At 40.6% G+C, this 23757-nt stretch overlaps 2 protein-coding genes across 2 annotated transcripts in view; one reads left to right on the top strand and one right to left on the bottom strand.

The window, feature by feature from the left end:
- Mpp1 (MAGUK p55 scaffold protein 1) overlaps positions 1-19562 on the bottom strand; it is a 32947-nt gene extending 13385 nt beyond the window's left edge. The window contains exons 1-5 of the mRNA XM_006997865.3: positions 19217-19562; positions 10218-10361; positions 9848-9926; positions 8391-8476; positions 5052-5120 (exon numbers count right to left, since the gene is read on the bottom strand). Of these exons, the coding sequence (XP_006997927.1) occupies positions 5052-5120; positions 8391-8476; positions 9848-9926; positions 10218-10361; positions 19217-19318 (480 nt within the window). The 5' untranslated portion in view covers positions 19319-19562. The remainder of the gene's footprint in view (positions 1-5051; positions 5121-8390; positions 8477-9847; positions 9927-10217; positions 10362-19216) is intronic.
- On the top strand, positions 271-1059 carry LOC102919685 (N-alpha-acetyltransferase 11-like). Its single transcript, XM_006997870.4, has one exon. The coding sequence runs from the start codon at positions 380-382 to the stop codon at positions 965-967; it is 588 nt and encodes a 195-aa protein (XP_006997932.1). The 5' UTR covers positions 271-379; the 3' UTR covers positions 968-1059.
- Positions 19563-23757: the final 4195 nt, after the last annotated feature.

The raw sequence follows: 23757 nt of genomic DNA, 5'->3' as shown, positions 1-23757 counted from the left end.
TGAGGGATTCCTACAATTTGGTAAGAAAAATTCAAGCTTTACCAAAAAAGTATATTCAAGTAGAAAAAAACATATATAAATAGTAAATGGAGCATTCCCCAAGTATCAGAGAAATACAAATGAGAATCATGATGTAATACTACCCCGATAATGGCCAAACAAACAAAACCAGACAATTCTAAGTTTTGGTGAAAATATGGAATAAGTGTCATACAAGTAAGCACATTTGAGACTATAAAATGGAACAACTACTTTCAAAGACCGCTGGGCAATACTCCTAAAATCAAAACACACCTGTGTCTTAAAATCCATCAATTCTACCCCTCAAAATAAAGGTATAAAACACACATCCAAGAAAGTTCATAGTGACCACCATGCCATGCGGCTGGGCCTGCTGAAGTCAGTTCCAGAGGCAACAGTGTGGTGTGGGCCCCTGGCCCGGGCTGCCAAGATAAACATCCACAATGCCCAGCCCGAGGACCTGATGAACATGCAGCACTGCAACCTGCTCTGCCTGCCGGAGAACTACCAGATGAAGTACTACTTCTACCATGGCCTGTCGTGGCCCCAGCTCTCCTACCTCACCAAGGATGAGGACGGCAAGATAGTGGACTATGTCCTGGCCAAGATGGAGGAAGACCCCGATTATGTTCCTCATGAGCACATCACCTCTCTGGCCGTGAAGTGCTCACACCAGCACCTCAGCCTGGCCCAGAAGCTGATGGACCAGGCCTCACGGGCAGTGATGGAGAACTTCTGCTCCAAATATGTGTCCCTGGACATCATGAAGAACAACAGGGTGGCCCTGCATCTCTATTCTAACACCCTCAACTTCCAGCATTGCTTGTCTACATGTCTCAGCCACATCTATCCTGTGAACGAATGTCTTCCCTGGAGTTACCTCACAGTGTCTCGAATGGCTTCTCATTTTCAACTCTCCATGACCTTCCACATAAAGCTACTGTGATCATGAAGGAATACCTCAGCACAAGAACCTGCTGTACAAGAGCCAAGGAAGCTTGAGGCCTGCCATGAGAGAGCATCCCAGACCTCCTCTCACCATGCTGCCACTGTACTGTTTGCAGTGGTCCTACCTTGGCCTGTGGTCATGCGGCACAGTTGTCTCCTAGAAATGCCAAACAGTAAGCAGGGACAACTCTTGAAACTTCCAGTTTGCAGATTTCGCCTTTATTTATCTGGGTTTCCATCATTAAGAGGGTAGTTGGCACCATCAAGTTAGACCTCATTCCCCCTTCCTCGTCCAGTGCAAGTTGTCTGTTTACTCTCGCTTTCTCTGGAACTCCGTGTCCTGTTCTCTGCCTTCAAGGGGTATTTTTCCCCCTTTCCCAGTGGGAGAATGTGATAACGAAGAGCTCTACTACACCACACAAGCAGAGTATATGGATTTTAAGAAAAGAACAAGCAGTAATTAAACTGGACAATCATCTGCTTGCTCGCATCAGTTGCTTTCTGTCTCTGTGTTTGCTTTCTGTTGTAATGATGTCACTTGCCATTCTTGAGGTCGGAGAGTGCACGTGCAGTGCTACGGCATTTACTAACATGTAATCCTGTGGGTCACCCTGTAAGGTGGGCATTATTAATTATCTCTGTTTTACAGATAAACAGAAGCAGTGCAGCAAATAGCTGTTTGGGACTTCAGCCCAACCTGGCTCCTGTTGCTCCTGTTCAGATTCTGTATTTATGTGCAAAACAATGTTAAAATGTCACAGAAAGGAGACTGCTGTTTAAAACTGTTCAGTGTTGTTGACTTAATATATGACAACCACATGCCAAATGTAAATATTTATCTAATCTTCAATTGTAGTCCCTGTTAGTGACTTAGAAAATATAAGTGAAGGAAAAGGGCTTTGACGCTGCAGAAGTCACAGGTAGATCAATTTAGAACTGAGTAATGTTTTCATGTTCTCTGAATTTTAATTACCAAAATATCTGTTTATGTTTAGATTTTTATGAAACTGGAGTATATGGATTTATATCTAAGCCCTGACATTAACCAGCTGATGGCAAGAGATAAGTCTGTTCTCTGTAATCCATATCAGCCCTGATAAGTACGTCTTACAGATATACCTCAGTATGTGGAGAATGCCTAAGGGTGAAGGATTACCTGAGGCAGAGCTAGAACTCCATTTTGTGTGTCTACCTGGTCCTCTCTGTCTTTCCATTTTCCTTTTTAATTTTCTCCCTTACCTCTTTCCCCTCAAGCATGTGATTATCTCTTTATTTTTAAATATTACCACTTCCTAACATCTGTCTCTAGGGCAGCATAATCTTACTGATGAAACATTCCATGTTTTCCTTGAGCCCTGGGCAATGTCTTCGTGTTAACAGCTCAGCAGATGGAGAAACAGAAGGAGTAGCCTCAGCTTACCTGAGTGATTTCTCTCCAGCTCAGCACCAGCCACATCGAGTCTCTAGTAACCTGATGTTAATCATCGGAGCAATTGGGAAATAAGAAAGGTTTCCAGACATTTGCAGTGCCACTGACTAAAACTATTGGCACATTTCTTTGTTACCAGGGGACAACAGAAACCCAGCAATGCAGCAGTCTACCTAGTTTGGGGTATGCCTGTTTAGATAATAAGAGTAAACAGTATTTAACATTGTTTAGGGCATGAATTAACAAGTTCTGGGTGATCCCACGAGAGCGCTGCTGACTGAGCAGAAGCAGCAGTTTCTCCCAACTCTGGGATGGGTACCTCATGCTGCTTTTGTAACAGCATTGTTCTTTTCAGACAAAAATTATGATTTTTTTTCTGAATAGACTACTTACTTTTTACTTAAGCCTGATCCTAGAGAGACCAAATCAAGGATGTAGAATAGTTCATGGTATGAGTACAGATGTGCCGGCTGTAGAGAATGACTCATACCCCTTCTTAATGTGTGGCTTTACTGAAACTATTGAGTGGACCTGGGTCTGTCAGCAAATTGTTCAAATGTATTACTCACCAGAATGTTAAAGTTTTGTTTAGTTGTGGCATCTACTTGTGAATGAAGCCTGTTAAAAATTTGGTTTTCCCTTTGAGATAAGAGCAATAAGCAAGAGATGATGGAATATGGGAGTGAGTGAGATACATGGAGTAGTGCTGAAAATGGAATCAAAGCTTATAAGCTTTGAAGGATCAAGAAATAAAGAAATTTTTCTAATTAAAAAAAAAGAAAGTTCATATCAGAAACAAAGCTGGAAACCCAAAAGTCCATCAACATCAAAATGGATGAGTAACTGCCCCATATTTATAGAATGAATCAGAGAAACTGAATCATCTACTGCTACAAGTAACCTGGATGACTCATATAAATATAATACTGAATAAATGCAGTGGCATTCAAAAGAATTTCTACTATATAGTTCAATTTATATAAATTTCAAAATGAGGCAAAATTCTTCTCTTATGTTACAAGTCAGGGTTGTGGTGAGCCTTAAAGAAATATGGTGAGGAGTCATAGCTGCTGGACATATTCTGTCTTTTGAATTGGGTGCTATTTAGAAGGATGTGCTTAGTTTATGAATACATAACCAGTTTTATACTTATGATCTATTTACTTTGTTATATGAATGTACACAAACAGCAAAACTTCAATTTAAAAGTTTAAGACTATACTACCATACTACAGGTAACTTATGATAGAAATTTTAGGTTTGATATTTTATTTTATTTTTTTTTTTTGGTTTTTCGAGACAGGGTTTCTCTGTGTAGCTTTGCGCCTTTCCTGGAACTCACTTGGTAGCCCAGGCTGGCCTCGAACTCACAGAGATCCGCCTGGCTCTGCCTCCCGAGTGCTGGGATTAAAGGCGTGCGCCACCACCGCCCGGCAGGTTTGATATTTTAATATTTATTTTTATTTCTGTTTTTACTTATGTGTGTGCATGTACAGTTGCCTGTGGAGGCCAGAAGATCAGATTCCCTAGAGCTAGAGTTATAGACTACTGTGAGGTACCTGATGTGGTTACTGTGAACCAAACTCAGGTCCTCTGCCATTTCTCCAGCCCGAGGTTTGGTATTTAAAAAACTTTTGCACATTCATTTTCCAAGGTCCTGTTCTAGCTATTCCTTAGCTACTAATAACCTGTTTCTATCACCTCCATCAGTGTCTTTTTCCTCAAAGAAAAAGGAATTAAGCGATGAGGAGACTGATCAGTTGAGTTTATAAAGTGTTTGCCTCCCAAGGATGAGGGAATTGAGTTTGATCCTCAGAACTCACATTAAAAAGTTGAGCCTAGTGGCATACACTTATAAACCCAGAGCTGGGAAGGCAGAGACAGAAGGATTCCTGAGGTTCACTAGCCAATCAACCTAACCTATTGATGAGATTTAGACTAGCGTGGGGGTGGGGTGGAACTTTGTCCCTCCCCCCCCCAAATGGAGACTGGTGAGATACCTCAGTTGATAAAGTGCCTACCACACAACTATGAGAACCTGAGTTCAGATCCTCAGAATCCACTAAAAAAGCTAGGCACAATGATGTGCTTCCTGTAATCCTAGTATTAGGGGTAAGAGGATTGAGAAGAAGAGACAGGTGAATCCCTGAAGCTCATTGGCCAACCATTCTAGACAAATCAGTGAATTTCAGTTTCTCTGAGAGACACTGCCTCAAAAACAAAACAAAACAAAAAACAAAGGTGAAGTGAGGTAAATAAAAGACATTTAATATCAACCTCTGGTGTCCACATTCATACACACATATGTACACATGTACATACACACTCATAAGCACACCCCCTACATACACACAAAGATGAATGACACCTGAGGAATAACAACCAAGGTTGTCCTTTGCCCTCCACACATGTGCACTTGAATAGACATGAACAAGCACAAGAGAGAAGAAAAGAAAAGAAAAGAAAAGAAAAGAAAAGAAAAGAAAAGAAAAGAAAAGGATATGAGCTCTTTTATTTTAGTTGAGAGAGTGGATAACAGGATCCTATGCCAAGCAGCTAAACACCTGTGAGAGACTCAGAACTTAAAGTTATAGGATTGTGTCACTTTCAGTACAATCTCAAAGAAAACAAAACAAAAAATGGCATTACATACCTGTAGTGCAGGAAGACGACTCTGTTGATTAGGAATTACTTTTAATGAGATCATTCCTTTGGTTTCCTTCTATTAAAAAAAGAAAAGAAAATGATAGTGTAAAGAAAACTAACTTGGGTGACATGGGGTTTTATAGAATCAGAGCTTTCACTACAGAATCATCTTCATAGTTTGAGATTTTGTCAGATAATACCTCCTGAACCACGAGAGTGTCATATGCTCCCTATACCAGCATTACTGAAGACAAAAATAATAAAGCAAAAGCTCATAACTTTCTCCTCTTTTGCTTTTGGTTCCCAAAGGTCCCCAGAAGTTCCTAAAATGAGCACAAATATACTTTTTTCCACCCCAATAAGAACATTGCAAATATTATAGTTATGTATAAATATGATGCACACATATGTGTTTTTGTGTTTCTTTTGGTTTTTGTTTTTCTGTATAGCTGAGGCTTGCCTTAAAGTATGATCTGTAGTAGTATTTTCTAATCAGGACTGTCAGCCTGCAAATAATGACACAGAGACTTATTAATTATGAAAGCTTGGCCTTAGCTTAGGCTTTTTCCCAACTAGCTCTTATAACTTAATTAACCTGCTCTTATCAATCTATGTTCTGCCACATGGCTTGGTTACCTTGCCTTTGTACCATATGTCCAACCTTTTCAATGTCTTGCTGGCAGCTCTCAAGTGCCTAGATTCATCCCAAGTTCCCCTCTTTTCCCAGAAGTCCTGCCTATTCTCTCCTGCCTAGCTATGGGCAATTCAGCTCTTTATTAAACCAATTACAGTGACACATCTTCATACAATGTAAATATTTCACAATGATCCTTCTGTGTAGTCAGATTTTTCTTTGGGCAACCAGCTCACAAATGACATGGAGACTTATTAGTTATGAAAGCTTGGCCTTAGCTTAGGCTTATCTCACTAGTTCTTGTAACTTAAATTAACTCATTTATTTTAATATACATTCTGTCATGTGGCTCATTACCTCATCTCTCCATACTGCCTATGCTGCTTACTCTGTGTCTGGCTGGCAACTCTGCCTTCTTTTTCCCAGAGTTTCCTCTCTGCCCAGAAGTCCCATCTATACATCCTGCCTAGCTATTGGCCATTCAGCTTTTTATTATGCCAATCACAGCAACACATTTTCACACAGCGTACAAATATCCCACAACATTTCTGCCTCTGGCTCCCAAGTGCTACCACAACTAGAAGTATATACAAGTTTAACTTGTAATTTTTTTTTAAAAAAATATTCATTTTGGTTTTGTTTGCTTGTTTTGAGCCAGGTATCACTCTGGAATATAGCCTGGAACTTACTACATGGCTCAGGCTAGCCTGGAACTCAAGTGATAGTCTGCCTTGGCCTCCTAAGAGCTGTTATTACAGGTATGAGCTATTGCACCCAGCTCAATGATTTATTTTGTAATTTTGTCACCATAACTACAGGTGATCATCCTCTCTTTTTTTCTTGCAATTTGAATAATAAAATACACATAATTATCACATACAAATGTTTTCAAATTATGTATATATTATATAATGGCTAAAAAGTTAATTAAGGTATGTATTACCTCACTACTTATTTTTTTATTTTTTTTTAATATTTATTTATTATGTACACAGTGTTCTGTCTGCATGTGTCCCTGCAGGCCAGAAGAGGGCACCAGATATCATTACAGATGGTTGTGAGCCACCATGTGGTTGCTGGGAATTGAACTCAGGACCTTTGGAAGAACAGTCTGTGCTCTTAACCACTGAGCCATCTCTTTTGTTGTGAGAATACTTGAGATCTACTCTCAGCATTTTTTAAAGAATATAATTCATAGTTATTATAGTAACCATGCGGTACTGCAGAGTTTTAAAATTTTTTTAACCTTTATTTATTTCAAGACTTATTTATTTATTATATATACAGTGTTCTGCCTGCACATATGCCTGCAGGCCAGAAGAGGGCACCAGATCTCATTATAGATGGTTGTGAGCCACCATGTGGTTGCTGGGAATTGAACTCAGGACCTCTAGAAGAGCAGCCAGTGCTCTTAACCTCTAAGCCATCTCTCCAGCCCATCCACAGAGTTTTTTTTAAATGTATTATTCTTATTTATGTGGAATTTTATAACCTTTGACCAACATTCCTCCATGATCCCCACCAATTCCCAGCCTCTGATCAGCACCATTCCACCCTCTACTTCTACAGGTTTGCCTTTCTGGACTCCACATATATATCAGTTTATGTGATGTCTATCTTTCTGTGTCTGGCTTATTCATATAATGTCTTTCTCCTAGTGCACCCATGTTATAACAAGTAATGGGATTTTCTTCTTATATAAGACAGGACAGTATTCCATAGTGTGTATATACCATATATTTCTAATGTATTAGACCATTGACTCCATAGCCTGCCTAGAATGAATTGTGCAGTAGTAATTAAGTATATTTTCAAAAAGTTATTGGCCAATAGCTTTTTGTTTATTTTGCCTGGTTTCCTATTTGCTTATTTTTTCTAATAAAAATTAGATTTCTCTAGAATGATTAGCTCTTTTCTAGTGTACTGTCTTCTCAGCATATGCTCATTTACAAGCAGCCCAATGTCAGAGGCCCACTTAAAGGGCCAATTTTCTGACATCACTCCTGGTACTAACTATGATATTACTGGGGAATCCAGTAATAATTAGGTAGCACATTCAAAAAGGGAGTTTGAAGAGTTTCATGAAGGATGTATTCACACAGGCGTGCATATATTCAGGAAGAACTCTCTCCTTTGCTGGATTTTTTGAGGATGCCCACACCTGTGTGAAACTGGTACCTACAGGAGCAGGTTTGGCAAGTAAGAATAGGGACATAAATACCTTTTCTAACTGCTTGCTGAAGTCCAACTGATATAGACATTACAATCAGCCTGCTGAGGCACAAGACAGAGTCAAGAAAGATGGCAAAGAATCAGGAAGGGCAAACAGGAGAGGCAGCACAAACACCAAGTACAATGCTGCAGATAACAGATTCTGAGAATACAGATTGAATGAAGCTAATTCACCTGTTCAAAGCCATAGAGCAAGAATAAAGATTCAGAAATAGCAATACACACTACAATCTTCAGATGCCCAGCGCAATATTCTAGTCATTTTATGAGATTGATGCTCTCAGTTATTGGCCCTGCTTTGCAGTTTTACTAAATTAAAGCAGAGAAAAATCATTTCTTGGACAGACTATCAGAAGTGATAACAGCCCTCTCAATAAGGTAACCATGCTTTTGCAGAGAAATGAGATAAAATGACACCAGTGCCCATTAACCCTTCATGAACATAGAAGACAATCTTTATTTAGTACAGAAAATACCCACCATTGCCTTCTGCAGCTGGTCTACTGAATGATTAGTCACATTTGTGCCATTGATTTCTAGGATTTCATCCCCCACGTGAAGGGAGCCTGCCATTAAACAAACAAAAAAACTCAATACACAAAAGAATAAAAATTCAAACAAGAGCTGTCAGTATAGCTCAAGAGTACCACACAAAAGAAATCACAATCTAGGACATTTTATAAAATAAATAAAACTCATTCATTAGAAATATTTAATTAAGAGAGATAAAGAACAAATATGGTTCTGAATTCATCTAGGACAGTTCAATACTGCCTCATCCTTCTTGATATTAGTCATCCAAGAGCTTTGTAAAAGCATCTCATCCTTGTATTCCTGGAATTAGAGCAGCTGCCAACCAACCACAGGAGGCTATTATCCAGTGAATTCAATGTTTCTTTGTTATTGTTAAACTAAATCTCCAATGTGTTCTTAAATGGTTAGTCAATGTTAAAATTCTATGTGAAGGCTGGTTACCAAATTCATGTCATGTTACCTTGGATTAAAAAAAAGGTAAAACATAAAAGGGTAAGAATTAATGAGGTAGGAGACTCACTGGAATAGCCATACTCCAACATTAGGAATAGTTTCTAGTACCATATAGGCTATCACCAGCTGCTGAAAATATGCTATATTTTAACTTATTATTCTGTTCTCTCATTGCTCCCTAAAATATGCATCTGAAAATTGCTGGTACTCTAACATTAAGGAAATACAATAGTTAATTATAATTACTTAAATTTGGTTTTCTCATTTAAGCTGTTACTCCAAGAGGGTACAGATACAGATTTGTTTACTGTTACATATCAGTCATATGTAATGCATGCATATAGACATCACTTACTAACTAAATGGGAAAAATATCATTATAAAACAATATAGAAGAAGGTGCAGAGGGCCAGGTGGTGGTGGCAGCTGCACATGCCTTTACTTTTAGTACTCAGGAAGCAGAAGCAGGCAGATCTCTGAGTTCAACACCAGCCTGGTCTACAGAGCGAGTTCCAGGATGGCCAGGGCTTCACAGAAAAATCCTATTTTGAAAAAAAATGAAGGTGCAGAGGGAGATATGGTGGTACTGAGTAGTTCATACTAAGATCTTACCATGCAATTTTCTAAATAAAGGGTCAGTATGGTTTTTTTTTGACAGGTTTTATTTTCTGTGTAGCCCTGGCTGTCCTAGAACTCAGTTTGTAGATCAAGCTGGCCTCAAACTCAGAGATCTGCCTGCTTCTGCCTCCTGAGTGCTGGGATTAAAGGTGTGCGCCACCACACCTGCCTTAAAGAGTCAGTTATTAAGTCACAGGATCTCTTGGCACTCGCAGAAAAATGCTATCAGTTTTGAGGACTATAAGCTTCACGTCCCACACCACTGAACAGAAAGTAAATAATTAATCCCAGGATAAAACTAGACTTAGGACCCCTCCTCCCTGCCAGAGTACCTTGTCTATGAATCATGCCACCATGGAGAATTCTGGCCACAGTACATGACTGTTTTTCATTAAGCTTCAAAGTAATTCCCTGGAATAAAGGCAATGGAACAGTAAGCTTTATTTTAGTCCTTTCTGAGGATATCTTCAAAGCATCTTAATGAAAAATTGCAGGGAAAATCATTTCCATTTATATCAGGGGCAGTTCTCAAGGAGAAAGAGCAGGAAGCTTGCTCTGAAAGAAGCTTGAGATGGGGACAAAGAAACACAGCAGTGAACCTGGCAGAGTGTACAATTCCATGAGTGGCCTTTGGCAGTTTTATGGCCCAATGACTTCACTAGTAGAGTGTAAATGATGAATGACGATAGGACAAGAGATTACCATGGGCTCCTCGGTGATCTTCTCAAACTGTATGAGTCGTACTTTCCTTGCCTCCTGCCCTTTAGCATGGGCAGGGCTACCTGGAACAGTAGACCCATTGGTGTACATGTCCTCAGTGGCAACATTCAACTGGTTCAATGTAGACTGTCAAATGAAAACAAATTAGTGGATAAAGTAAACAGCAAAGGCACATGGTCAGTCAATTATCTGTAATTAGAATCTAAAAGGCTTTGAAAACCCAATTCTTTCATAAGGTTGACATCTACTCTCATTTGAATCCATGTGAAACTATTTTGTAAACTTTACTTATTCAACTTAACACACACATTTCATTAGGCCACTGCAGATAAAGGAATGATTTTTATTAAAATTATTCTGAGGGACTAGAATGCTCAGTGGTTAAGAGCACCAACTGCTTTTTGTGAGAACTTGGGTTCAATTATCATGGCAGCTTACTACTGTCTATTGAGATACAAAATGGTACAGAAACTGCAAAAGGCAAACATAAACACCCATTTATTCTGTGGTTCAGCAATCCTATTCTTAGGGGTTCATTCAAGATGAAAAAAAAATCTGTCCACATAGAAACTTGTATGCAGATATACATAGCAGGTTTGTGTTCCCAATAGAAACAATAAAGATGCTGACATACAGGAAAATACACAAGACAGTTGTTGATGCATACAAGAGCTCAAACTACAAAATAAAAAAGATGAACTCAGAAACCTGTTGAATAAAGAAGTCCTATTAAAAAAGAATATATACAATATGATAAAATTTATGTGATATTTTAGAACAAACAAAACTGTTGTAAATAATTAAAACAGTGGTTTTCTTGAGGGAAAAGGACTGGCATGAGAGAATTAGAATTCTAGTAATATTCTATACTATGATACCGTGTATAATAGCATATTCAAGATTTTTGTATTTTATTGTGTTTAAATTTTACCTTAAAAAGTAACCATAAACAAGCTGGGCAGCGGTGGTACACACCTTTAATCCCAGCCCTTGGGAGGCAGAGGCAGGTGGATTTCTTTGAGTTCCAGGCTAGCTTGGTCTACAAAGAGAGTTCTAGGACAGCCAGGACTGTTACACAGAGAAATGCTGTCTTGAAAAACCAAAGAAAAAGAAAAAAAAAGTAACCATAAATACTGAACTCTAGGCTGTGATATACACACTGAAGCTCTTTGAGGTGAAGTACTCTGACAACTGCAGCTTGCTTTCAAATGCAAAAAAAAGTGGATAGATAGGTGTTTTTAGGTAGATATATGTGTTAAGGCAAACAAAGCAATATGTCAATTATAGAAGCCAGAATGATAATTTTTTTTCATCTTTTCAGTAAGTTTGAATTTTTCCAAATGATATCAGTGAAGAATAGCATTAAGAGAGTAAAAGGGGAAACTGGAGAGATTGCTCAATGGTTAAAAGCACTTGTTGCTCTTGCAGAGGACCTGGATTTGGTTCCCAGCACCCACATAATGGCTCACAACCACCTGTAACTCCAGTTCTAGAGCATCGGATGCCCTCTTTTGGCCTCTGTGCATAAAAGGGGTGCACAGACTTATACATAGGTGAAAACACAACTATAAATAAATATTTTAAAAGAGTGGGAGACTAAAAAGGGAGCTGGGGAGATGGCTCAGTAGGTAAGAGTGTTTGCTGTCTAGGCACAAATACCTGAATTTAAATTCTCAACACCCACATAAAAAGCTCAGCATGACCATCTATAATCCCAGTACTGTATGGGGTAAAGGCAAGAAGACTAGCAGGGCTTACTGGCCACCAGTATAGCTCTAGGTTCAGTGAGAGACCCTGTCTTGAGAAAGTAAGATAAAATGTGATAGGACAGGACACCTGGCCTCTGTGTTAGTGCATGACCGCACACATCTGTATACATGTATACATACAACACACAAAAAGAGACTAAGCTTTAAAAAAGAGTAAAGAGGCACGCTATTAGGTCTGGAACTGGAACTCTGGTACCTACAGGTAGGCACATAAACTGGGAAAATCATATCGGGGTATCTCTCCATCGATTTTCATTAGAGTTACTTGCACAAGCACAGATGAGAGGTCATTTATTGGAGCAAGGGCAACTTATTAATGACTACACCACCCATTTAGCAATCATTAACTGCCAGTAGACCTACAGGGAGGGTCAAATATATCCACAAAGAAATGCTGGGCTCAATCTTGTATAGGTCTTTTAGTATTGTTTTTTAATGTCATAAAATTTAAAGTTTCAATTATTTGAGAGTAATTTAAAGACCTCATGCCTTTCTTATCCTACAAATATTCATGCGTAAAATATTAAATTGAACCCAACACATCAAGTCAGAGGAGGAAGAACTAATGTCAGGCTGTTATTTGGGTACAAGCTGAAAATGGAGAGCAGGTATATACTAGCCACATCCAGGGGTAGTCCTCAAGGACACTGGGAAGATGAGGAAGGTCTTCTCAATAAGCAGAGCTGTCAATATCTTGCCATTCATTTTTCTGGAGGAAAGAGGAAGTCTTATGTGGGAATGTATATAGCAGTGGGATGAGTTCACTGGCTTGCCCATGGGCACAGAAGGAAAAGGGTAGAAAGAGAGACCTAGAAACTTAGGTCTTGCCTAGAAACTTGAGAGGTTATGTCTTATAACATAGGTATGCTCTTCAAAAACTAAGTCATCTTAACTTACTGCTTCCTTTCTAACTGAAATGACAATGAAGACTGAAGTAGTGTCATTTACTGGGTAATCTCAGATGAGTGAAAGTGTTGCAAAAGAGAAACTGCCTTGTTTTGCAGCTAAAATGTCCAAAATTCACATGACACGGTCATATGGCATTTATGTTGTAACACTGTTGAAAAGGTTGTAATTTGAAAATTAACTTAGAATGCCTGGCAACACAGAACTTCACACAAATCCCAGTTACTCTACAACAAACAATTCAGTAACACTATAGTCACTATGTGGGAAGACACCATGTAGCCATGACAAGGAAGCTCTGAGGTAATTTTGAAACTATCTGTTTATGTGGAAAATAAAACAGTTTCAAGACAATTATGCTATCTTCATCACAAACAGTGAAAAAAATTAATGTATTCACATTTGCTTAGAAACATACAAATAATCTCTGGAAGGAACAGCGATTGTTTCTAGGAAGGAGGAAATTGGTTGGCTACAAGATGGAGTGAGAAGGAAATTGCCTTCATAGGCTAACTTTACTCACCATACCTTCTAAATTATGTACTATGTGTTTGAATTACTTTAAGAAAATAATTTAGAGGCTGGGTGGTGGTGATGCATGCCTTTAATCCTAGCACTAAGGAGGCAGAAACAGGCAGATTTCTGTGAGTTTGAGGCCAGCCTAGTCTATAGAGCTAGTTCCAGGACAGCCAGGACTACACAAAGAAACCCTGTCTCGAAAAATAAATAAATGAATAAATAAATAAAAGAAAATAATTTAGCAAAGTAATATACTAAGTAGAACTTAAATACCTAGAACACACCACTTAACAGAAAAATGCACTGTCTGGGTTAGATTCCTGACTCTTTTACTAATAGCTGGGTAACTTTGGATTCTTAACCTTCTTGCACTTCTGTTTCTTCAACTGTAAAATGAGGATGGTAACAGAATGACTTTACTGGGTTGCAAGCTTAATATAATACTTAAAAGCACTTGGTAAATGTGGGCTATGGTTACTATGCTTCTGTATAGCTCTGTGTTGGGAGTGGTGACATACTAACAATACTGAAAGATGCCTCTAAAGAAAATACTCAGCATTCAAAGCCTCATGTATCCCTCCATTTTTATGTCACAATGATTAATTTCTATTCAGAAAAATGGAAGTCTACTGTTCCCACCAAGCTCTCAAAACCACATTCTTTCCTACAACTGGCAAGATGGAATTTTCTGACATGAGTAGAATTCCTAGTCAAGTTGGCAGCCTAAATACTTACATGGATCTCCTCCTCTCTCACTCCTTAGTCTATCTGTTTGGATCTTTTGAGACAGGGTCTCCTTATGTATCCCAAGGTGGGCTGGAATCACAATCCTCCTGACTCAGACTTCCAAACACAAAGATTATAGGCACAGACTACCACACCCAGGTTTTCAGAGCAAAGTGGGGATAAGAAAAAGAACACACACTTTCCATATCACCCACAGAGAAAACATTAAACATCACCAGGGATAAGAGATTTCATTCAATAACTCTCTAGAAGACAGAAAGTAGGCAAAGGAATAGTTACTGATCACTCAAGTCCTTAGCTGAGAAGGAGGGCCATACTGCTCCATAGATCATCAGCCTGAGGTCAGAAATCCAAGAAGGGAGTCATGGATTGGAAACACATTTTCAAAAGCTGTGACTCTGTGGATCAGCTCAAGGCAAGAAGGCAGAAAGGCCAGGTCAGTTGGACCCAGACCAGAACTTTCCCAGAGGACAGCTTTTCTTGTCTCATTGGCCAGAACTGCAGAACATAGCCACACAACCATCTCAAGCTGCAAAAAAGGCTGGAAAAATAAGAATTTGGTTGGACATCTTGCCATCTCAAGCAGTATCAAGGATCTAGAAAAAGTGTAACATTAGTTCAGCAACCAACTATAGCAAGATAAAAACCACTTACAGACTTTCACATTTTAGAATCCACCCACAGACAAATCTTGAAACTGTTATAAAGAACATATTGTAAATGCAAGCAATGTGACAAATTAAGATATATATGTAATAGAGGCTGAGAAGTTTAAAGAAATGGAGAAGAGTACCTAATCTTGTCCCCTTAGAAAGCTGAGCATCAAAGGTAGTATCTGCACTGCTTGGACAGCTACTCAAAAAATGTATAATTTTCTTTCTTTCTTTTTTTGTTTTGTTTTTGAGACATGGTTTCTTTGTGTAGCCCTGGCTGTCCTGGAACTCACTTGGTAGCCCAGGCTGGCCTCGAACTCAGAGAGATCTGCCTGGCTCTGCCTCCCAAGGGCTGGGATTAAAGGCATGTGCCACCACCGCCCAGCTGTTGTTGATTTTTTTAAAGATTTATTTATTATGTATATAGTGTTTGCCTTCAGGCCAGAAGAGGGCACCAGATCTCATTACAGATGGTTGTGAGCCACCATGTGGTTGCTGGGAATTGAACTCAGTACCTCTGGAAGAGCAGCCAGTGCTCTTAACCTCTGAGCCATCTCTCCAACCCCCTCTTTGATTTGTTTAATTAAAAAAATCAGTAAATTCAGTCCAGGTGACCCAGCTATTGTTCTCCACTTATGCCTAGGATCAGAGGCTGGTGTCAGGGGTCAATAATCCTGTACCTGGGGTATTATTTTTCTTATACATAAGTGGTTTCACTCACCTGGTCTGTTGAAGTTACAGTCAAAGTACCTCTAGACAATTTGGCCTTTTAAAAATTGTAAACATGATCGAAGGGCATAGACCTATCTATGAATAGCAAAACTAATTTTGAAAGAGAAGTGAGAAATATCAGTCTAACCACTTTCAAAATGTATTATATAGTTTCAATAAAGTCTTATTTATAAACTAGGTATGGTAGCACATACCTGTAAACCTAGCACATACGAGGTTGGGGCAGGAGGATAAGTCTGAGGGCAACCTGGAACACAAAGTGATTTTGCAGGAATCCTGGGCTACAAAACAAGACCTGGTATTGTGTTGTCTTCTTGAATTCTGAATTCTGTACTTCTATTTTAACTAACTCCTGGAGTCTAAGGCTTATGATTTTATTGCAAATGGTTGCTAAACATTATTTTTTTGCCTTAAAATATTGGTCACAAAGTAGAGGCAAGAGTTTAATTTTAATCAGCTAGGCCTGGTGGTATAGGTTTGTAATCTCAATTCTCAGGAGGCTGAGACAAGGAGGGCTGCCAAGAGTTTGAAGTCTGCCTAGGCTATATAGTGAGACTCTATTTAAAAAATAAAACAGAACAAACAACAAAAACTGCCAGGCATAGTAGGATTAAAGGTATGCCTTTAATTCCAGCACTCTGGAGGCAGAGTCAGGCAGATCTCTTTTGAGTTTGAGGCCACCCTAGTCTACATAGTGAGTTCTAGGCCAGCTAAGGCTACATAGTAAGACCATATCTTAAAAAACAACAACAACAACAACAACAAATAAACAAGTAATAAAAATAAAGAGAAATAGTTTAATTTAATGAATGATGTTTCATACACAATCTCAACACTGGTCTAATGGCTATGCAGGAACCAAGAGCCAAGTATTTGGAAATACAGTTTGGTGTTCCAGGTGGAATGGAGTTGCTTGTGTTTCCTGTTTTATTTCAGTGAAATAAGAAGCCTATGCATGTGTCCAGAGTGCACTGGGCAGATAAAGCAAATCAGCCAAGGACGTTAAAACATGTGGCCTTTGGATTGATATATTTATTTAGTGCCTGAGAAACAAAGCTCTAGTTAATGTATGATTTTAAGACAACACCTGCCAGAAAATCCTGATTCTTGGGCCTTCCTGTCTCCCCAGCTCTTATCATTTATAGTTAAATAATTCTAATCTCTATACTTCCTTAGGGAATTGTTGGTTTCATGGCTTCTCTAGCTTTTTTGTTTAGTTCCCGCCCCTCCCCCCCAAAGTCAAACAGGTTATGTCCATGTGAGGGGTGGGTACTTGTGGACATCAGATGGGCCCAGCCAGGGGGCTACACAAAGCTGGCAGGTGGTGTTAAGGAGCTCCCAAGCTCTTCTGTATTTAGGGTCACTTCTGTATTTAGGGTTCTCCATGTGGAAGCAGCTGGCAGAGAGCCTAACAGTAAGTTGAACAAATGTTTGTTCATTCCTGTGCTCACTAGTTTACTGTAACTTGTTCTGAAGCCAATTAGTTTAAATAAGAAAGTCAGAGTTGCCCCTGCTCTAATCACCCCCACTACCTCTGCCCCTATCCCTGCCAAGTTATTTTCATCTATTTTTTTATTTCAACTTCCTTTGAGAAACTGTCTCTGCCCTTTGAACTGTGCTGCAGATGTTTCCTCTGAAGGAGGTGTAGGGGGCTGTGAAGCACTGCAGAGTGCCCAGAATTGCTGAAGCCTGCATTTTGTAGAATCCAGGATGTAAGGGGCAATCAGGACTCTAGGCAAAATAGAACAGCCTATGAAGAAGACACTAAGGTTCAATGCCATACATTTCATGTAGAATAGCAGAAAGCAAGTCTTGGCTGAGTCAATAGGGAGCATGGTCAATGAGTCTGCTCCTGATTATCATTTTACCAAAGAAACAGCTCCTTCTTGGGTCTGATTGTCTCATTTGAGAAGGGGATATTTCCATTTAAGATCTGTGTTTTCAGAGAATGTATACTAGAAAATAAATTGTCATTTTCAAATTATTTAGTCTTTGCCCCAGTTTTCTCAGTACCTAGTATGGTCTCTTAGTTTTCTTCCTTCCCTGTCCTTCACTTCCAGGATATTTATGACTTTTATTTTTCAAAACCTGGAAGACTTAGATACCTTACAGATAGGAATCTGGTTTTATTGTAGCCACAGAGGCTTAAGTAGACTAGAGTTTTACCACATTTCTGCTCTTTGCTCTTTATTTGCTAACCTTAAATAAGACACGGAACTAGAATACCAGGGACAGATATTTCTTTCAGCAGTCATGACATTTGGGGGGTCTGATAATTCCTTGCTGTAAAAAATTAAATCCGTCTAGTTGTGACAATTGTCCTGAACTGTGTGGCTTGCTGGCTTATGCCTATAATCCCACCACTCTGGGGGCTGAGGCAGGAGAACTGCCAGGAGTTCAAAGCCAGTTCAGGACAATAAATACAGTGAGTTACAAGCTAGCCTGAACTACAGGGTGAGACCTTGTCTCAAAACAACAAACAAGAAGCAAAATGTCTTCCTACTTGCCAGCAGGAGAGATAAAATTTGCTGACATTTAATTGGTACACAGGTTCTTCTCCTAAGCACTGAATTGCTCTGTCAGGGTTACTAAAAGAGTACTGTGGGTGTGGAGCATAGAAAGGCAAGATTAAATAACTGTATTTCCAAAACTGGCTGGGGGAGGGAAAATGACACCAGAGGTGAGGAAAAGGAAACAAAGCTCCAGAATTGAGGAACCAAAATACAAGTGTCATAACATGGATTTTTTTTCTTACCAATTCTTTACTTTTTTCTTTTTCTTTTCCCTTCATCTAAAAAAGTGATCAAAACACATAACAGGGTTTTTTGCTCAAGATACCATTCCTACAAGGTTTTTGTACTTATTTTTCTCAGTTTCACCTAGTATCATCTTTGAACATTTTGTTTAAGTAACATATGTTTAACCAGCTTGTCACAAAGCCAGCTTTGCTGTATCACAAGCAGCTCCATAAATCTCCCAGGAGAAGGGTCTAGAGAGTAGAGGGAGCAGGGTAAGTAGGTGGGTCAGCATTATAACCTACTGAATTTCGGGGTGGGGGAGAGATATGCTACACAGAATATAATCATAACCTCCTCTGGGGGCCTCTCTGACACCAGAGATTAATAGCTATTTACTGTTTAACACTGGAATATGAAGTCTACCCTAATTTACAAGGTAGCACAAGGGGACCTGCTGAAATGAAATGCAGAGGGACACTGAGTGAGCTTTTTAGAGCACGAAGTTGGGTTTCATAATAATATCTGTGAGACTGAACACAAACGCTCACCAACCAGGCAGATCTTCTCTTGGATGTGTTCCTTAAAGTCTTTTATTTTTCTTCTTAAAGTCTTTCTGTTACTCGACTTTCATCCATGAGCAAGTTTTCTTTGACCTCAGTAAGCATTGGGTCCTGGCCGGCCTCTCGGGATTTTCACCCAAGAAGGCTGCCCCAGGCAACTATCCACCACACCCAGATCTCAGCATGAACCCTGCCCAAAGCTAAGGCCTCCACCCTAGGGACAGGACACTCAAGATCAGGCCGTTCCGGGCAGACGCCTAGGAACAAGGCTACGAATAGGACAAATCCAGAAGTAGACGGAAAGGCCTAGAGCCAAGATCCAACCCCAACCCCGAGGACCCCAGGGGTCCCTCTAACCTCAGGTCGGTTGCGCTTCTGTAGCAAGTGCTCCAGGTAGAGGTCCGAGAGCGCGGTGCGCATGCTGTTGCCACTCTCTCCTTTGCTCGACTTGAGCGTCATCTCGCAGGAGCAGGGACACCGAGACGCTGGAGTCGTAGAGCCTTGAGCCCGGGAACCGCAAACCCAGTTACTGCGGCCTGCTCGGAGGCGTGGGAGACTGGGGCGGCCGAGGTGGCGCGGGCAGTGGAGGAGGAAGGGACCTAGAGCTGCGCCAGCCACAACCCTGCAGGCTCGGAGCCAGGAGGGACGGGTGTAGCAGTACCCACGCTCCGCCTACTTCCCGCCCTGGCCCGCCCATAAGCCCACCCACGCCTTGGCCTTCCTGGTGTCTAGCGATTGGAGAAGGAGTAGCTTAGAGCTGCTTGGAAGCTCCGCTCTTGCCACGCCTCTGCGGGCACTGACGAGATGCGCAGCCTGCATCCCTGAAAGATGGAATTCTGAGACTGGAGCTTCCATCTCGCTTTTACCCGCACGGCCTGTGAACTACTGGAGCAGATTCTGAAACGTTCAGCTACTGCATCTGCCGCCCCTTTACTACCCACGAGTTGCTACGAGCAGGCCCCTGGTTCCTGGCTGAAGCAACCCAGGAGTGGATTTTACATCCAGATAGCTCAGACCATCAGGAATCAGCCAGCTAAAGAATGTAGGGGGTTGACAAGAGTCAAAGCTCTTAAGTCAATGTGGTCACAAGGCCAATGCACCTTTCCAGGTTTAGACTTGTGAAAATGCCTTTATACTCCTGTGCTGCTGGTACCATCATTTACATTGGTGTATGCTGTTCAGTGATGAAAGACGAGATTGCCCTCAAGAGCAAACTGGTTTTATTTACCTTAGGCCATCTCTCCCGCTGATTGCCCTCAAGAGCAAACTGGTTTTATTTACCTTAGGCCATCTCTCCTGCCGTTGATGCCACACAATTTCTAGGAATCAGCGAAAGCAAATGGAACAATCTTTAAGGATCAGAGTAAGATCCCTAAACATCCAAATGTCCTGGATAAGAATGAAAGGCTTTCTGAGCAAAATGAATGTCTACTGGGCCTACAGGCTCCTTGGGAACCCTGTCCTAAAGCCCTGAGTTCACATGATTGATAACTTATACCCTACCCATATCCCTAGAGGAACTAGTTTTAGGTGAAGAGAGAATAAAAGAGGGGAGGGGAGATTGGTTCAGAGAAAGGAGATACATCGAACAATGTTACAGAATAGACAACCCTGTAACACACTTGTGCACATATACAAGGGTACTAAACAATAAAAATGGCTAGGTGAGGAAAGAGAGCCTTTCATTAACTGAAGCTGGAAATGGAAAAGATGAAATTGGAACCTTGCTTTATGTGATATCCAAATAGGGATGAACTTCAGTTGGTGTACTACCTAGCTAGCATGCTCAAACCAACAAAACAAAACCAAAAACCCTAGTAATACACACACTACTCAGTGCATGCCTATTAGTCCTAGCATTTGAGAAGTGGAGGTAAGAGGATCAGAAGTTCAAAGTCATCCTCAGTCACATAGTGAGTTTGAAGGCAGCCTAGGATACTAAGACCTTGTCTCCAAAAACAAAAACAAAAACTAAAAATAAAGGAAAAAGAAGAACGTTTTTTAAAAAACAAAACAAGAGAACCAGGCATAGTGGCACATATCTGTAATCTCAGTACTTGGATGGCAAATACAGGAGGATCTTGAGTTTAAATCCAGCTTTACTACATGGTGAATTGAGGCCAACTTGTGCTGCATCAGACATTTTCTAAAACAAAAACAAGCCCCAAACTATAAGGGAATGGGAAGATGACTCATTGACTAAGATTACTTTCTATTCAAGCATCAGGACCTGAGGTTTTTGTTTTATTCTGGTTCTCTAGTTTTTATTTTTTTTAATTAAATTCTTTTCTCATACATACCTGCTGCAGTTTCCTCTCCCTCCACTACTCATAGTCCCCACCCTACCTCACTTCTCCCCCAGATCCACTCCTTCTCTATTTCTCTTAAAAAAACAAAAAATAAAAAGCAAACAAAAAACACATCAGGTCTCCCAGAGATATCCACCGAATATGACCTAAGACGTTACAATAAGACTAGGCACATAGCTTCATATCAAGGCTGCACAAGGCAATTCAGCAGGAGGAAACTGGCTCCAAAAGCAGGAAAAAGAGTCAGAGACAGCCCCACTCCAACTATTAGGAGTGCCACAAGAACACCAAGCTACATAACCATAATGTATATGCAGAGGACCTAGCTCAGACCCATACAGAGACTATTGTTTCAGTCTCTGTGAGCCCCTATGAGCCCTGGTTAGTTGATTCTGTGAGTGTGTTCTTGGGATGTTTTTGACTCCTCTGCTTCTTACAATCCTCCCCACTCCCCTCTTCTGCAGGGTTCCCCTGGTTGCATCTAGTGTGTGACTGTGGGTCTCTGCATCTGCTCCCATCAGTTGGGGATGATGCCTCTCTGAGGACAATTATCCTAGGCACTGATCTATGAGTATAGCAAAATATCACTAGGAATTATCTCATTGGCTTTTTTTTTAATGCCAGTGATATTTGGTTCTATCCTGGGTCTCTGGGATAACCATCCTCTGATTCCTGGCCATCTATGTAGTGTTGTTATGGGCTCCCTCTCATGGTGTGGGTGGGCCTCAAGTTGGACCAGTCATTGTTTAGCCATTCCCGCAAGTTCTGTGGCACGATTACCCCACTACATCTTTCAGGCAGAACAGATTCTAAGTCGAAGGTTTTGTGCTGGGTTGATGTTCAGTCCCACTGATAAGAGCCTTGCCTTGTCATAGAAGATGGCTGGTTCAGGCTCCATATCCTTCATTACTAGGAGACTTCTCTAGGGTCACTCTTGTAGAATCTAGGGAGTTTCTACTGCACTAGGTTTCTACATGGCTCCCCGAATACCCCCCAATTCCAGTCGTCTCTTCCAGTACTCTTCCCATCCATCACTCCCCTATCACCTGATCCTGCCTATTCACATCCCCACCTGCCCACAGTCCACCCTCAAAATCTATTCCATTTCCCCTTCTCAGGGAGATCCATGTATCTCCCCTTGAACCTTCCTTATTACTTAGCTTCTCTGAGCCTGTGGATTGTAGCATGATTAGCTTTTACTTAACAGCTAATGTCCACTTATAAGTGAGTACATTGCATGTTTGTCTTTCTGGGTCTGGGTTACCTCACTCAGGATGAGTTTTTTCTAGTTCTATCCATTTGCCTGCAAATTTCATAATGTCATTATTTTTTAAACAGCTGAGTATATTCCATTGTGTAAATGCACCACATTTTCTTTATCTATTCTTTGGCTGAGGGACATTTAGGTTGTTTTCAGTTTCTGACTATTATGAAAAAAAGCTGCTATGAACATAGTTGAGCAAGTAACCTCATGGTATGATGGAGCATCCTTTGGGTCTATGTCCAAGAGTGGTATAGCTGTGTAGCTAGAGTTTTCCTGCTTTGCCCACAGTCAGGACAAGTCTTTGTCACCCGGCAGTCCCACAGCCACTCAGACCCAACCAAGTAAGAGACTTATATTGCCTACAAACTGTATGGCCATGGCAGGCTTCTTGCTAACTGTTCTTATATCTTAAATTAATCCATTTCTATAAATCTATACCTTGCCACGTGGCTTGTGGCTTACCGGAGTCTTCACATGCTGCTTGTCATGGCAGCAGCTGGCAGTGTCTCTCTGCCTCAGCCTTCTGCTTCCCAGAATTCTCCTCTCTCCTTGTCCCACCTACTTCCTGCCTGGCCACTGGCCAATCAGTGTTTTATTTATTGACCAATCAGAGCAATTTGACATACAGACCATCCCACAGCATAGCTGGGTCTTGAGGTATATCAATTCCCAATTTTCAGAGGAACTGCAATATTGATTTTCATAGTGGCTGTACAAGTTTGCACTCCCACTAGCAATAGAGGAGTGATTCCCTTGCTCCACATTCTTTCCAACATGAGCTGTCACTTGTGTTTTTTTATACTTAGACATTCTGACAAGTGTTAAGATGGAATCTCAAGGTAGTTTTGATTTGCATATCCCTGATGATAAGGATGTTGAACAATAAGTGTTTCTCAGCAATTTGAGATTCCTCTGTTGAGAATTCTCTGTTTAGATCTGTACCCCATTTTTTTTTTTTTGGTTTTTTCGAGACAGGGTTTCTCTGAGTAGCTTTGCGCCTTTCCTGGAGCTCACTTGGTAGCCCAGGCTGGCCTCGAACTCACAGAGATCCGCCTGGCTCTGCCTCCCGAGTGCTGGGATTAAAGGCGTGTGCCACCACTGCCCGGCCATCCCCATTTTTAATTAGATTGTTTGGTGATATCTAGTTTCTTGAGTTCTTTACAATTTTGGATATTAACCCTCTGACAGATGTGGAGTTGTTGAAAATCTTTTCCCATTCTGTAGGCTGCTGTTTTGTCCTATTGACAGTGGAGGACCTGAGTTTGAATTCCCAGCATCCACTTAAAATGGTGGTCATGGCCACATATACCTATAACCCCAGAGCT

Source organism: Peromyscus maniculatus, chromosome X (assembly GCF_049852395.1).
Source record: "Peromyscus maniculatus bairdii isolate BWxNUB_F1_BW_parent chromosome X, HU_Pman_BW_mat_3.1, whole genome shotgun sequence".
Taxonomy (NCBI): domain Eukaryota; kingdom Metazoa; phylum Chordata; class Mammalia; order Rodentia; family Cricetidae; genus Peromyscus; species Peromyscus maniculatus.
The sequence above is the reverse complement of the archived record's forward strand: the minus strand, read 5'-3'. Positions and strand labels throughout refer to the sequence as shown.